The 14,475-nt window shown below is 52.9% G+C and overlaps 1 protein-coding gene across 1 annotated transcript in view; it reads left to right on the top strand.

Annotated features, from left to right (window-relative positions):
• LOC104914283 (stromal membrane-associated protein 2-like) overlaps nucleotides 1-13,479 on the top strand; it is a 22,549-nt gene extending 9,070 nt beyond the window's left edge. The window contains exon 3 of the mRNA XM_010723316.2: nucleotides 13,426-13,479. Within this exon, the coding sequence (XP_010721618.2) occupies nucleotides 13,426-13,479 (54 nt within the window). The remainder of the gene's footprint in view (nucleotides 1-13,425) is intronic.
• Nucleotides 13,480-14,475: the final 996 nt, after the last annotated feature.

A 14,475-nucleotide genomic window follows, 5' to 3' on the forward strand; every position in this document is an offset into this window, starting at 1 on the left:
TGCACACCTGTGCTTTCGTTCCTTTGCTTTAAGATTTGCTTTAGTACTGAAAAACTCCGATGCATCAAAGCAAACAGAATTAAGAGTGGAAAGAAAGGTTTGGGGCAGCGGTTTCAGGAGGGCATCTGTGCAATGAACCCCAGCACCGATGCTCCCAGTCCCTTTGGATGCTTTTCTCTCCCGTTTTCCACTTCTTGTTTCTCCTTTGCTGTCCCAGCTGGGGCTGCTGCCTCCCTGTGCTGCTGGGCTGTGAGCAGAGCCGAGGAGCAGAGCAATCCTCTGCAGCCAGTACTGATGTTGGCCCTTGGCTGATTGATGGCACTGCATTGCATTGACCAAAGAGTTTGTTCTTCATTCCTAGAGTTGAAAATATCACTTTGCAATGAGAGCATTCAGCTTCTCTTGGCCCTGGTGCTTCCGTTCCGTTTTAGCAGTGGGAGCTCTGCAAAACAAAGCCTCGATTTTGGGGTGTCTCTGGGTCAGCCTAATGGCACCGCAGTGCTTCTGCCAGCCCAGAACCCGAGGGCTGCAATCCCCATTGGGACTGCTGACTCTGAGCAGTGATTTGCACTGAGAGCTTCCAGGCTGATCCCCTTAACACAGGCAGATTGCTCAGCTCTCTATACACTCATTGCTGTATTTACACATCCTTCCCCCCACTCCAATCTAGCCTTAATTTTCGACTGTTAATCAGGCGGAGCGCCGTGGCAAGCTCTTCTGTAATTAAAGAATTAAAGCCATACCTGAAGAATGCAGATGTGATGGCAAAATTAAATTATTTAAGGAAATCCAGGCCATTAATTATGCATGTCCTTCAATCTTTCATCTCCTGATAAGTTCCAGCAGCTCTTGGAAGGGGGAAAGAAAAGCAGCAGAGAGGTGTGTGTGAATGGAGGAGGTGTGGGAAGGGGCAGTGCAGCTGTTGGGGATGGTTTCGGTGGGAGCGGATTTTTGTGTTCAGTCCCAAAAGTGGCAGCAGCCCATGAGAGGAGGGATGGGGGGAGGTGTGGGGTTTATTATCTGCTTATAAAGAGAAGTCCTCTCCCAAGCCTGGGTGTGCCAGCTCCAGCAGCAGCTCCCGCTGCTGTTCAATGCATCAACACCAGCAACCAGAGAAGACCAAGAGAGCTCACAACTGAGCCAAAGCCTTCAGAAGAGCTCCATTGGTACAACTGGTCCCACTGGGACAACAGAGGAGCATCTGCACTCTGCACAGGGCTCCCAGGAGGGTCCTGCCTCACCCGTGGCCCCTATGTTGTCACTTATCCAGGGTTGTCACCCGCCCGCCTTCATCCCCTTCTCTGCCCATCAGGGCATCCCAGCCAACCCAGCGCTGTCCCTGCAGCCCTGGTCGGTGTGGGTGAAGCAGCCATAGCTGCAATGAATCTGAGCTGATGAGATAAAACAGCAGGGGAAACTATTGGAATTCTTGCTTACTGCATTTCGTATTAATTAGCGCTAATTATGCCCTGTTATTAAGAATGAAAAATCTGGCAAGGGAAATATCACAGCTGAGATTACTGGTATCACTATAGGAAGCTTTGGCACTCGAGAGTTGGAATGAAGCAGCACTACACAATTATTTTGGCTGGCTGTGGGATGAGATGGGATGGGGATGGGGATGGGGATGGGTTGGGATGGGATGGGATGGGATGGGATGGGATGGGATGGGATGGGATGGGATGATCCCACCTGGGCCCATTCCCAGCATGGGAGCAAGCGTGGGGCACCCTGCAGGATGGCAGCCTGGAATGGAATGGATGAAAGGCAGGATGGAATCATTAAGGCCACCAAGGCCATCTAGTCCAACCATCCGCCCATCACTCCCATGCCCACTAACCCACATCTGGCTCTCTCTTCCAAACACCCAGATGCCATCTCACGCTGACCACGGACCAGAATCATAGCACTGCACCAAGAGGTTCCTGGGCTCCTGCTGATGGAGGGAGGGGATGTTATCCACAGCACAGCTTCTCTTGCATTGGTGCAACCACAGCAAGGCGTTGCTGGGTGCAGGCACTGGAGCAGCAGAGCACGGCGCTCCCTGGGCTGTTGTTGGCTGCCATCCCTCACTGATGCACTGCTCAGAGCCCTGCCAGCTCAGTGGCCTCCAATAAATATGACAATAACAATCTGAAACCACCGGGTCGTGATGCCCTTGGCTTTATGGAGTGAGATGGTTTGAAGTATTTATATCTGACGTCCGTGTCAGTAGGAAAAGAGTCATAGAATGGAAGGAGGCTATCGGTGTTTGGCAAACAGATTTACTTGGGTGTAATCAAATTGCAGCATGTGCTTGGGGGGGGAAATCAATGTCAACGAATGGCAGTGCAGGCACGTTGGGCCATGGTCGGTCCATAACTTCATTTGGTAGCATTTCTGCTGGAAGATCACATTTATAGCTATCACGGTTTTGCTTATGAAATTAAGTGATGCTTTCTGTTGTTCTGTTCGTTTGTTTTTGGTAATGGTTGCAATAATTCTCTCTGCTTCAGTCACTGGGGCAGTGTGGGTTGGCTGCAGCACTGCTGCTCGTTGGGCTGATGCTGGCTCAGCTCTGTGCTGTGCTCTGTGTGTCAGTGCATGAGTGTGGCTGGGAGATGCGTTTCCAAAGGACGCTGAGTTCCTTACCTCCAACGTGAGCTGATTCTCCCACTGAGCCTTCCACTGGCTTTCAAGAAAAGCAGTTTTGGGGATGGAGGAAAAGCCTCCATGTCAACATTAGAAGTGCATCTGCAGCCATTCCAGGCTTGCTGTCACCAAGCAATCCGTGCTCTGAGCTGTGCCCGGCTGCACCCTGCCCTGCTCAATAATGTATGACAGGTGGCAGTGCAGCAGAATTATTTAAATGGTTGCTCTCTTTGCTCCTGCCTTGTAATATCTATCTTATTTTCTGTTTCCATGTGTTATTCATAACGCTTTTCATGTTACCTTGTTTGCCAGCGGATGGGGAAGCCTGTGGAGGCAGGCAGGTTTGTTCTGCATAAAAGGCCGTAAATAATCTGGGAGCTGCCAAGCAGTGGCACATCTCAGGGACTCGTGCTTAATGCTGGGAGACTTCCTGCAGCATCCTCTGCTCGCAGAGGCAGCTGACTTTGGGGTCTTTTCGGCTGATTTTCCCCTCCATTACTCCTCTCTGTAAATTAAAGGACAGGGAAGGGGATGCTCTAACAGCATCGTGGCATCCTTCAGTTGCCCTGCTGGGTGAAGTTCATTTCTGATCAGAGGTTTCAGCATAAAAAGCCCTTGGAGGGGGTGAGCAGGCGCTGTGCAGGGAGCGGCGAGTTCCTTCTGCTGCTATCCAGCTGCACAGAGCCCTTTGGAATAGGAAATGATACAAACACTTTGATCTGCTGGTGGAGGAGTCCCACAGTTCAGCTCTTGACAAGGAAATCTAATTTGTTTCTAGCACAGGAAGGCCGTTACCCCCCGCAGAAGCCATTGATGGAGCTCCATCCATGCTGTCGGACATGGGAAGGGACAGCAGAGCAGGAGTGTGAGCCGAGCATCCTCCATCCGGGATGGAGATTGAGGGGACGAAGTTGTGTACGGGGAGGAGAGGTGGAGGAATAGCAGCACCGTGTGTGCTGGCAACAACCAGAGTGTGTGGGGATGGCGAGGTGGGGAGCATGCACAGAACTCCACTGTGCAGCACATCGATAGATCACAGTGTGATGCATGGGGGTCTGAGGATGGGGACGGCATAGCCATGGATCAGGCACAGCCAATGCCCCTCCTCCTGGGAGCAGGCTGCCATAGGCTGCCATTAAACATGAAGAAATAACATCAAATTGAGGAATAGCTGCACTCATTTGCGGTGTAAAGATAAAGAAATGGGTGTGTTAATATGCAAAATGAAAGAACAAAATAGAAGCTTCTTGCAAAGGAGAACACCTATTTCTAGTCGGGTAATTTAATGAGAATTTTACCCTTGACTTCATCCAAATTAGATGAGAATCACCATTGTATTAAGTGATCACAATTTAACATGCACAATTAGGTTATGCAACTTTATATTTTAGGCCAAATCATGTCTCTGCAGCTGGCTGCTGTTAGAAGTCGTGTCCTGCACAGACAGAGCCCTTGTGCTGCAGCAGTGGCTGTGCTGGCGTTGCAGGTGAATTTCCCTGCTGCACCATGGGAGGGGTGTTGGTTCTTCCATGGGACCACAGTGCTGCCATGGAGCATCAGTCCTTCCATGGGACATTGGTCCTGCCATGGGGCATCGGTGTTGCCATGGGATGTTGGTCCTTCCATTGTATGCTGGTCCTTCCATGGGATGGATGTTGGTCCTTCCATGGGATGTTGGTTCTTCCATGGGATGAATGTTGGTCCTTCCATTGGATGTTGGTCCTTCCATGGGATGTTGGTCCTTCCATGGGATGCTGGTCCTTCCATGGGATGCTGGTCCTTCCATTGGATGCTGGTCCTTCCATGGGATGTTGGTCCTTCCATGCGATGGATGTTGGTCCTTCCATGCGATGGATGTTGGTCCTTCCATTGGATGCTGGTCCTTCCATTGGATGCTGGTCCTTCCATTGGATGCTGGTCCTTCCATGCGATGGATGTTGGTCCTTCCATGGGATGTTGGTCCTTCCATTGGATGCTGGTCCTTCCATTGGATGCTGGTCCTTCCATGCAATGGATGTTGGTCCTTCCATGGGATGTCCATGCTGCCATGGAGCTCTGGTGATGCCATTGAACATCAGTCCTTCCATGGGACACTGGTGCTGCCACCAGGTCCCAGCAAGTTCCTAAAGACATCCCCAGCTCCCACCAGGTCCCTGAGCCCTTTGCAGGGAGGTCACCAGTGCTGTCACAATGAATGCCAAAGCTCTGTGTGGTGCTTGGGTGAAAGAGGCAGCTGAATGCATTAGCACTGCTGCTGCTGCCTCCATCCCTCGGTAATTTCCTTTCTTGTCTCCCACTGCCATGTGCTGTAATGCTCCTTACGTTCCCTGAGCATCCCAGAAATGCCTCAACCCATCTCTTTCACAGCAGCATAATTAGGACAAATGCCTTCTGCTTTTTTATCTGCCCGAGGGCCATGTAGTGCTTGTGGTTCCTTGTTGGGTTCATCGGGAGCGTGGCTGTGGGCTCCTGGTCTGAGGGCTGATGTCCTCAATGGGGAGAGAGCAGCATGGGCAGGGTTGGGTCGTGGCTGCAGGCAGAGGGCAACACTTAAATGCAAAATCACCCAGCAAATCCAGATCTCCTGTTCTGGGAGTTAATCACCACGGCTCATCTCTTATCTGCAGCTCAGAGGTGTGTGCGTGCGCGCGTCCGTAGGTGCTTCCGAAGGAAAAGTAATTATCACAGAGATAAAGCTTTCATTATTTTTAATAGCATCAGGTCCACCCATTGAGTTATTACAGTAATAAAAACTAATTAGATCCCCAGTGATGAGATCCCCCCGCGCACACGGCCTGCCTCCCTGCCTAGGAACACACCTAACTGGAGGTCTGCTCGTGGGGCAGCTGTGTGCCTGTCTGTCTGTCTGTCTGCCTGTCTCTTTGTCTTCCTGTCTGTCCGTCCGTCTGCTGCTGCCTCCTGCAGCCCATGGTCCGCCTGCAGCTCCCGCCCCACTTGCTGAGGTCAGATGTGAGTTTCTGGGTTTGATTTCTGCTCCTTTGCTTTCCATTTGTTTTTAGAAGAAGAACACTTTCATCCAAAGCAAAATAACGAGTTTGCCATTGAGAAGAAGAAAGTCTCTGCTATTCTCTGCTGCCTCTGCTGCTCCAACACTGGAGAAATGTTCAGCAATGTGCTGCTTGCTTGGATTGAAAGAAGGCTGAGCACTCCTGTGCCAACAGAGTGGTGGACATCACTACCTGTGCACATGAACGTGGCACAGAGTTCCTCCTGTGAGTGTGTAGAGGCTTTTAAAACCAGCAGCAGGCAGTAATTACCTAAATTGGCCTTTGGACTCAGACAGGAGGGAACCTCGCAGCCACGGTGCAATCAGTCCCAGCTGAAAACCACACCTTGAGACCTGGCAGCAATGGGAGCACACCGAGTCCTGGCAGGTTGGTGCACACACGTGGAGGACGATACCAACAGGTGGGGATGGGGAGGCGGGGGTCCCGTCCTGCTCCCCCCCCGGCTCCATTCGGTGCCACAGAGCTCCTGCTGGTGCTGCTCTCCCTTGGCTGCAGGCTGTAGGTTTGGTGCCATTTTGGACACGGCGGGTTTATCTCTCCCACATCCGGAGGGAAGCATCAAAAGTCAGAAAACCCACTTTAATGAGAAGCTGCCTCTTTCTGCTCCAGAACGCCGAGGCTTTAATTATGCCATAGCACTGCACTGACAAGGCAGATCGGGGTGATAATGAGACCTGAGGCTCTCCAGCAGAGGAGAACCGTAATTTTCGAGTGCGGTGCTTCTGTGCATCCTCTGAGGAAATGCAATCGTTCAGAACCGGGGAGTTTGACAGCACGCCGGCTCTAATACACCCATTGAAATGTTTTCTTGTCAGCAGCGGTGCAGCCACGTGTCCATCATGAGAATTTCCCTCTGTAAACTTTTATTTTTTTGCAAAAAAAGGAACGGCTGGGAATCACCTCTCGGCTTTGGGTTTGCACGGAGCTTTCTGCGTTTGGTTTGGGGTTTGCTGACAAAGGGACAGTGGCAGAAGAGCAGGAGGTGCCTCTTCTGAATGGATGTTTTGGTTTGTGGACAAGGAGGGGCATTAAGGAGCTGCTATTTATCATCTGGTGGCTCCAAGGCAACCTCCCCCCGCACCCCTGCCCAGTGTAAGGTGGTACCCACAGGTGCCATGCTTTTCCCAGAGCAGCACATGGAGCTGTGCTCGGGGCTCCCCCCGCTTTGGGAATCCTTCCAGCAGGGACAGAGGCATCGATTTCACACTGATTGCCCTGATTTTCTCTGCTGAGTTATCCTAATGGCATCTATCGGCTCTGCTTGGTTCGGTTTCACCGCTTGCAGGTTTTAATGGTCAGCACATCCTGAGAGGTCCCCACGTCCAGGATCCTCCTCTTGGAGGAAGCAGGGGGGGCCCTGGCAGCCCCACACCTCAGTGCACGGCATTACAGAAACCACAGCAGCTGCCTCCAGCAGCATCATCAGGATTCATTTCTGTTTACACAAAGCCCGGCAATCCCAGGTGATAAAGCAGCAGGTGACTGCAAAGAAATGACTAAAGACAAAATCACCGCTCAGGTTTTATAATCAGCTCTTCCTGGTGTTGCCCAGAGACCGCAGAACCCCGGAGCACAGCAGCAGCAGATGTCTGTCGTTCCCTCCCCAAAACCAGTTGTCCTGTGAACAGAAGAGGAACCCCCCAGCATTGGCCCATCCCCAACACGCAGCCGTGCTGCTCTGGGTCCCAGTTCCTCCCAGAGGTCCCAGTTCCTCCCAGTGGTCCCAGTCCCTGCCTGAGGTGTGGGGCACTGTCTCACATTCGGGGTCACTCTTCCCCAAACAAAGCAGTCCCTGCGAATCATGCATTATGCAAACACGTGAGCTGGCAAGAGGAAGACCTGCATGCACAATTAAAAACAAGAGAAGGGAAAAGTCATTTTGCATGCGGGTTAGTTAATTGCGTGTCTTTTTTTTTTTTTTTGTTCCTTTTCTTTTTTCCCCTGCATGATGTTTCCTACAGTAAATGAGATGAAGATCCCCTAAGGTCCGTGTGCTTCCTCTGAGGTGCGATGGGATCAGTGGGGCTGTGCTTGGTGATGCTCAGCCCTCTTTCATTTTAATGGGGTGCAGGCTTTTGGGCTGCCCACGTGAGCTCACCAACACTACTATTTCTTTTCTTAGCCATCGTTCGTGGCCTTTATGAAAGTAATTCACCTCCAGCGAGGGCCATGCAGACTGCTGGGCAGGAATCAAGAGAGTGGCAGCATCTGCTGTCCTATTACCAAAGCCTCTGGAATGTTCTGTCATCTACCAGTGACAAATGCTGGGTGAGAAGCGAACTCTGCCATGCAGAGCCGTGGGCTGTTTGTCCAGGAGATCTGCTGGACGCTTACAAGTAACTCAGATAATTGCATTCATGATGTGTTTGCTCACGTAGGACCGTTCCGCAGGAGGAGGGGGGTCCCCAAACCCCAGCACAGAGGTTCAGCTTCCATTCCCCCATTAATCCCGGGGGATATTTTGTTAATGTGCCTTTAACGAGGAGGGGAACCGCTGAGTTCATTGAACTGGGCTTTGCATCACTTCCTCGTCTTGCTGGCGCTTCCTAATTTCGCTCTCCTTGCTCTGGATCCTGCAGCACTGTTCTGGGTTGTGCCATAGGGTGGCACAGAGCTGCTGCTGGGTCCCACCCACCAGCCTCCACCTGCACCCACAGCCCTGGGCTCTGCTCTCCTCTCCCCCCAGGACAGCAGCACCGCAGAGCTCAGCAGTCTCACTTACTGCCCTCCCAGCTGTGCTGCCGTGGCTCGAAGCATTGGGAACGGGCAGAGCTGCAGCGATGGCTGCAGGGCAGAGCAAGCATGGAGCATGGAGCAGGGAATCACTGAAGTGCATCTCCTCCTCAATGCTTCCAAAGGCATTTCCCAACCCAGCCCTGTGCTCTGCAGCTGCTGCAGTCATCCTTCCCATCCCAGAATTCAGGAGCAAAGCAGGGCTGCCAGACTCCCTTCCCTGCTGCTTTGCTGACCAGTAGCACCGTGCTGGGATGGGTTCGGGGCCTCGCCAGTTGTTTTCCAGCCTTCTGTTCCCTGTTTCTATCACATACATTTATGTCACCAGCTGCTCTTTTACAGCTTCTGCCATGGGCTGGGAGCCCCACACTGAGCCTGGAGTGGGGCTGAGAGGAGGAGGAGGAGGAGGAGGAGGAAGAGGAAGCTGCACGGGCAGCACACAGCTGTGGGGAGCTCAGTGCTGAGCCCGGGGAGGGTGGATTTCAGAGAGCATTTTATGGTGACCACTGAAAGTAAATGTGCCATTGCCCTCCCTGGGAAAGAGAACATTAAAAAGGAAAAAAACCCAGCAGAATAGCAGGATTTATTTTTTTTTTCCATTTTGTTTTCTATGGGGGCAATGGGAATGAATTATTCAACAGGCACACAGCAACGAGCCTGGCAATGCAGGAACCACAACAGCACGGAGCTCAGAGGGATGTGGTCCCATCACAGCCCACGTCCCACGCTGTGCTCAGGAGCTCAGACAGAGCAGCAGTTCCATGTGTTTCCCAGTTTCCTGTGCTCTGCTTTGCCCATCATTGAAAGGAGAACACTGAGAGGTCTCTGGAAAACCTCTGTGTATCCAAGCACTCTCAGTTCAGGGTCTGGCTGCCTATTAGCATCCATATTTTGCTTCTTAATGAGAGATTTTCATGTGTTAACACTTCACTCAGTCCATAGCTAAGTCGTTGTTAGGCCAATGTAGGATGAGTTTCCCAACCCCACCAATGCTGGGGCATCTCCCCAAAACTTTCTCAGGCACTGAGGGCTGAATGGCCCCAGGAAGGAGGGCAACGCATCTCTGCTGCCCCACAGTGGGTTCAGCCCTGCTGCCATCATGAGATGCTTTCAATTAGAATTTCTGTAATATAAATAAAAATCCCCCCAAAGCCAAAGCTCCTCAGAGGTGCCCACCCACATCCCCGAGGCAATATGTGACTTCTGAAGTCAGAAGGAGGCACAAAACCTCCCTGGGAAACACCGGTGAGCGCAGCTGCACTGAATGCAGGGAGCCCCTGTTTGCTCCCAGCTGTGGTTTTCTGCTCCCCTGGTGCAGTAAATGCGGCTGTGTGGAAGACCTTCGGCATAGGGATGGAGGGACAGGGGTGGGGGTGAGCAGAGGGTGCAGTGCCTGAGAATTACTCTCAGGAAATATCGCTCCCTTTGCCCCTTTAGGCATCCGCCTCTGCTTACTGCCAACCACAACGCTGCGGCTTCTTAGAAATCCTTCACCTACATGGTGCTCCTTGGCCTCTCCCTCCCCTGAATGGATTTCAGCACACGTCAGCGGGGTTATTAAATTAAGCCTTGAAATTGGAGGGGGGTGTTGGCACCTTCCCGAGGGCAGCGGGTCGATGGGAGGTGAAGCGGCCGCAGCGGAGCTCTGAGCACCGCATTGCTGCAGCCCTGCTGCTCTTTTCCCCCTGTCTGCTGCTGGGTTGGGTGCCCCACCTCCCAGGCACTCAGTGCTGGGGGTGCTGCAGCCCATCTGGGTGGCTCTGGGACACCCAATGCTCCCCCCGCAGCCTCCCATCCCCGCTGCTTGTTGCTGGAAAAGGAGAGGTGATGGCAGAGATCTGCAACGTTTCCATCTCCTGCCGCCTCGGCTCCCAACACGCGTGGCACCGTCATGGTCAGAAATGTAATTCAGGTGATGGATGAGCTCTGCACAGTTCCTGTAATATCCTCGTGCCATTGTTAAGCAGCAAGCATTACCCTGTGATAAACAGCCGCCTGTTCGGGGCACCCGTGCAATGCGGGGGGTGGATGGGGAGGGAGGCTGGGCAGGAGGAGTGGGGCTGCGCCCCACAGCGTGTGGGTCTGTGCTGTGCACGCAGTGCTGGTGTGCGCTCTGCAGGCAGATCTGCCATCGAACCGCTTTGCAGCCTGAGTGAGGCCAGTGTTTGTATGGAGTTGGAGCACTTATTCCAATAGCACGAAGGTCTGATGCCTTCTTGCTGGTGGAGGAAGGGAAGGCCGGTGAGCCAAAGCTGAGAGCAGACTGGGATCAATACCAACTTCCCTGTGTGTGCGCCAAGTGCCAGCCCATCAAATGCAGTGGGAAGCACCCTGACCCCTGCAGAGTCCCCAAAGCACGAGGTTGGGTACATGCGTGGTCCCAGCATTCCCTTTCCCCAGCAGCAGCAGTGCTGGAGGAGAGCATTGCACCCAGCAATGGATGGCAGCTGTCGTTATTCCTTCAGTTCCTGCTTTTCTGCACCAGGAAACAAACTGAGGACTTATGGGCGCTGTGCCCCCCAGCCAGCAGCTCCTCAGCAATGGGGAGGGGATGCATAGGGGCCCTTTGCACCGAACTGCATTGGATTTCTGCCTCCCGCACGTGGAAGCTGCACGGAGTTCCAGGTTTGCTTTCCAAAGGCTCAGAACTGTGCAGGGCTTTGTGCTCTGACCCAACCCTGAGCGCACCAGAATTGTTCCTGGTTGCCTGAAAGCCTTTTTGCTTCACAAAGTGATCTTCTGTTAGGAAAGCTTTTGCTGCTCAAAGCACGGCTCATTGGTAACACCAAGCCAATGGGATTGTAGCTATTGATTTTTTGCCTGCTTCTGCCACTATTTGAGCGCCTCAAAAACATTTCTGTAGCAAACAGCAGTCACTTTGGAGCAGCCTTGTAATTGCAGGAGCTCAGCAAACAGCTTCCCTGAATACAACCTCATTGTCCCACCAGCAAATCTGTCGCCAATTGAAAGCAACTCTTGAAAACGTGTGCACTAAAAGAGCCCGGCAGCAACACACAGGTCAGAGAAAAAAGCTTTTAATTCCCCACAGCACTGAAAGAAGAGGTGAAGCCAGGATGGGGACAGGACACAGCCCCAAGGCTGCATCAGTGCCATCGGGACACCATCACTGCCACGCAGAGCTGGGGAGGTGGCACTGGGCGACGCTGGCTGTGAGCAGGAGAGCATGGAGCAGCAGCGGGGCGCAGCCATGTGCGGGTTGGGATGGGTCTGGTTTGGCAGGGATGGGTCGGGTTGGTGATCTTGGAGGTCTTTTCCACCCTTAATGACCCTTTAGGTTTGTGATTTGTGGGGAAACCCACCCAGTGCTGCACCCACCAGGATCAGCCCTTCCTGCACCTGCTGAGGCCCCGGCTCTGGGGCTAATTAACACGCAGGCATTAGAAGACCATCAGCACGATACATCAACAGGGAACAGCAGCTCCGCGTCCTTCCGGGCTGCTTTTCCCTTCTCCTGTTGGAGGCTGGCTGAGATTTTCTCCCGCTGTGCTCTGGGCCCACCTGCAGGAGGGATGGAGCAGGGCGGGCAGAGCCGAGCATCCCTGCTTCGATGCTGGAGGTGCTGCGGGTTCCTCCGGCAGCTCGGAGCCCTTCAGAAGCAGCAGCGATGTCCCTCCCGGTCATTCATTTGCTCGGGTGTTGCTCGTTGGTTTTGAAATCCCTTCGTTTTTCCTCCCGTAGAAGCTGCTCTCCTTTAAGCCTTCGTTACCACCTGTATCATCAAGGAACGTGCAGACGTTACAGTTAAGAAATATCCAGGGAAGGGAGGCTAAGTAAGATCGTCCCGACAGGAAGATAATAAATGGAAGATGCTTACAGATATCGCAGGCCCGCAATGTTCTCCACGAGGAGTGGTCCCTAGGAGCGGCAGTCAGCACTTAAATGGGATCTGGGAGAGGTGCAGCCGGGCTCCACTCCTTCAGTAGCACGGATGAATCGCCTTCCTGCCCCAGGTGGGCAATCGGAGGCTCAGGCCGTGATGCTGCAGTTCCCACACACCCAGACCCCGTTCCCTGGGGCTGCCGTCGGAATTCTGCATCAACGCAAAAACCCGCCCCGTTACCATTAATTAACACAGCGGTTTTAATGAAGGCTCAGACCTCGGGGCCACAGATGGAAATCCATGTGCGTGGGGAGCAGCTCAGCCCCACACGCACTGGGATTTTTGCTTCAACATCACCATCCCAGGGGACTGGAAAGAGAACCATTAACCCCAGGAGCACACAACGCTTTTTGGGTTAATTCTCACTCCAAAAGCAGACATTTATTCCCCAAATGTACACTTTAACGACATTTCCACAAGAAAGGAACGTGGGTTTTTTGTTGGGATTATTTTTTAAGTTCCATTAATTCTCTATCCGATTGATGCATATTCAGGACGGTGTAAGTGGGGCCCTCACTGTTTCAATTAGCATTAATGCACAATTATTTTTCTCCATATTTATGCTGCTCTCGCAGGGCTTCAGGGTTCAGGGTTGTTATTAGTATTTATTTCTTTCTTTTTTTCTTTTTTCTTTTTTTACATTTGTATGTTAATTCAGCATTTAAAAGATCCTTTCCCCCAAACTGCTTGCATGGTAATAAAGCAAAATGAGGGGCTGAGAGACGTGTGGCCGAAACACCGGAGGAAGTCAGAGGATGGAGGCTGTCCATCAAAGCAGGAGATAAATCCTGGCTTCTGCCAGACCCTAAGGTGTAATTGCATCTAACGTGGGGATTTCACTGAATCACTGCACTCCTTTTTGCTGCTGGGAACAGAGCACAGAACTCAGTGCTGGAAATGGCTCAGCCCTGTGGTACCACAACCCCATCAGCCCCAGCCCCATCAGTCCCAACCCTATCAGCCCCTACCTATGGGACCAAACCCCTGTCAGCACCAACCCCAGCCCTATCAGTCCCAGCCCCACAGTACCACAGCCCCTTTGGCCCCACTCTGTGCCCCTCTCTGCCCCACAGAGCAGCAGCTGGCTGTGTGCACACAGAGCTGGAAACGAGGCACTCTGTGCAGTTACTTTGCATGGAGGAGATGCTCAATTTTGCAGTGCTGGCAGCCACCTCCTTCCCATGAATTGGGGTGAGGGAGGGAGGAGGAAGCGAGCTCCCCCATCCCCTTGTCATTAGGGATGCACAAACCTCAATTCATAAGTTTTTCTTTGCTTAATTTTTCTTTTTCTTTCTATACATCTTAATATACATCTATACATCTATACATCTTTATATACATCGTGCTCATTGCAGCCTGCAGCCGTCTGAGTTCATGTGCTCGTATCTATGGAGTAGCAGCAAAGACACGCAGTGCATGTGGGGATGTACAAAGGACCGCTCTGTGCCCGGTGCCCCGTGTGCCAAACACGCTCATTTCGGGTGTCTGCATGGATTCGGGGCTCATCCGCATCGGAACGGGGTCTGCATCCCTCCTGGGGTCCGCAGAGCTCAGCGCCGGGCATCGCAACGCTGCGCCCAACGGAGCTCTGCGGCCGGGATCGCGGAGCTTTGGCCCCATCTGGCGGCGGAGCGGGGGACTGCGGCCGGGAACGGCACCGCGCGGACCCTCATGGCCCCTCATGGCTCCTCATAGCCCCTTATAACCCCCCATGGCCCCTCATAGCCCCCATAGCCCTCCCATGACCCCTCATAGCCCCTTATGACTCCCCATGGCCCCTCATGGCCCCTCATAGCCCCTCATGGCCTCTCATGACCCCTCACAGCCCCTCATAGCCCCCCATGGCCCCTCATAGCCCCTCATAGCCCCCCAGCTGCAGCATCTCAAATGAAAGTGCTGTGTTGGTCACGTCCGTGTTGGAAACTTTGAGAGCTGTGGGGTAGGGAGGGAAAAGCGAGCAAACAGAAGGCGCCAGCAAGCTGCAAGTGTCCTAAAAATGTCCTCCTCCCCTTCCCAGAAGGGCACACAGCATCCCACCCAGCCCCAGGAGCAAATTTCCATCAGCAGGGATGTGGCTGTGGATGTGGGCTGTGCGTGGTGCTGCGTGGAAAAGTTCCTGGAGCTGCTGGATGGCTCTGCAGGAGAAGAAATGAGGAGCGATGGGTTCCCCCAGGATATGGA

Source organism: Meleagris gallopavo, chromosome 25, assembly GCF_000146605.3.
Source record: "Meleagris gallopavo isolate NT-WF06-2002-E0010 breed Aviagen turkey brand Nicholas breeding stock chromosome 25, Turkey_5.1, whole genome shotgun sequence".
Classification (NCBI taxonomy): domain Eukaryota; kingdom Metazoa; phylum Chordata; class Aves; order Galliformes; family Phasianidae; genus Meleagris; species Meleagris gallopavo.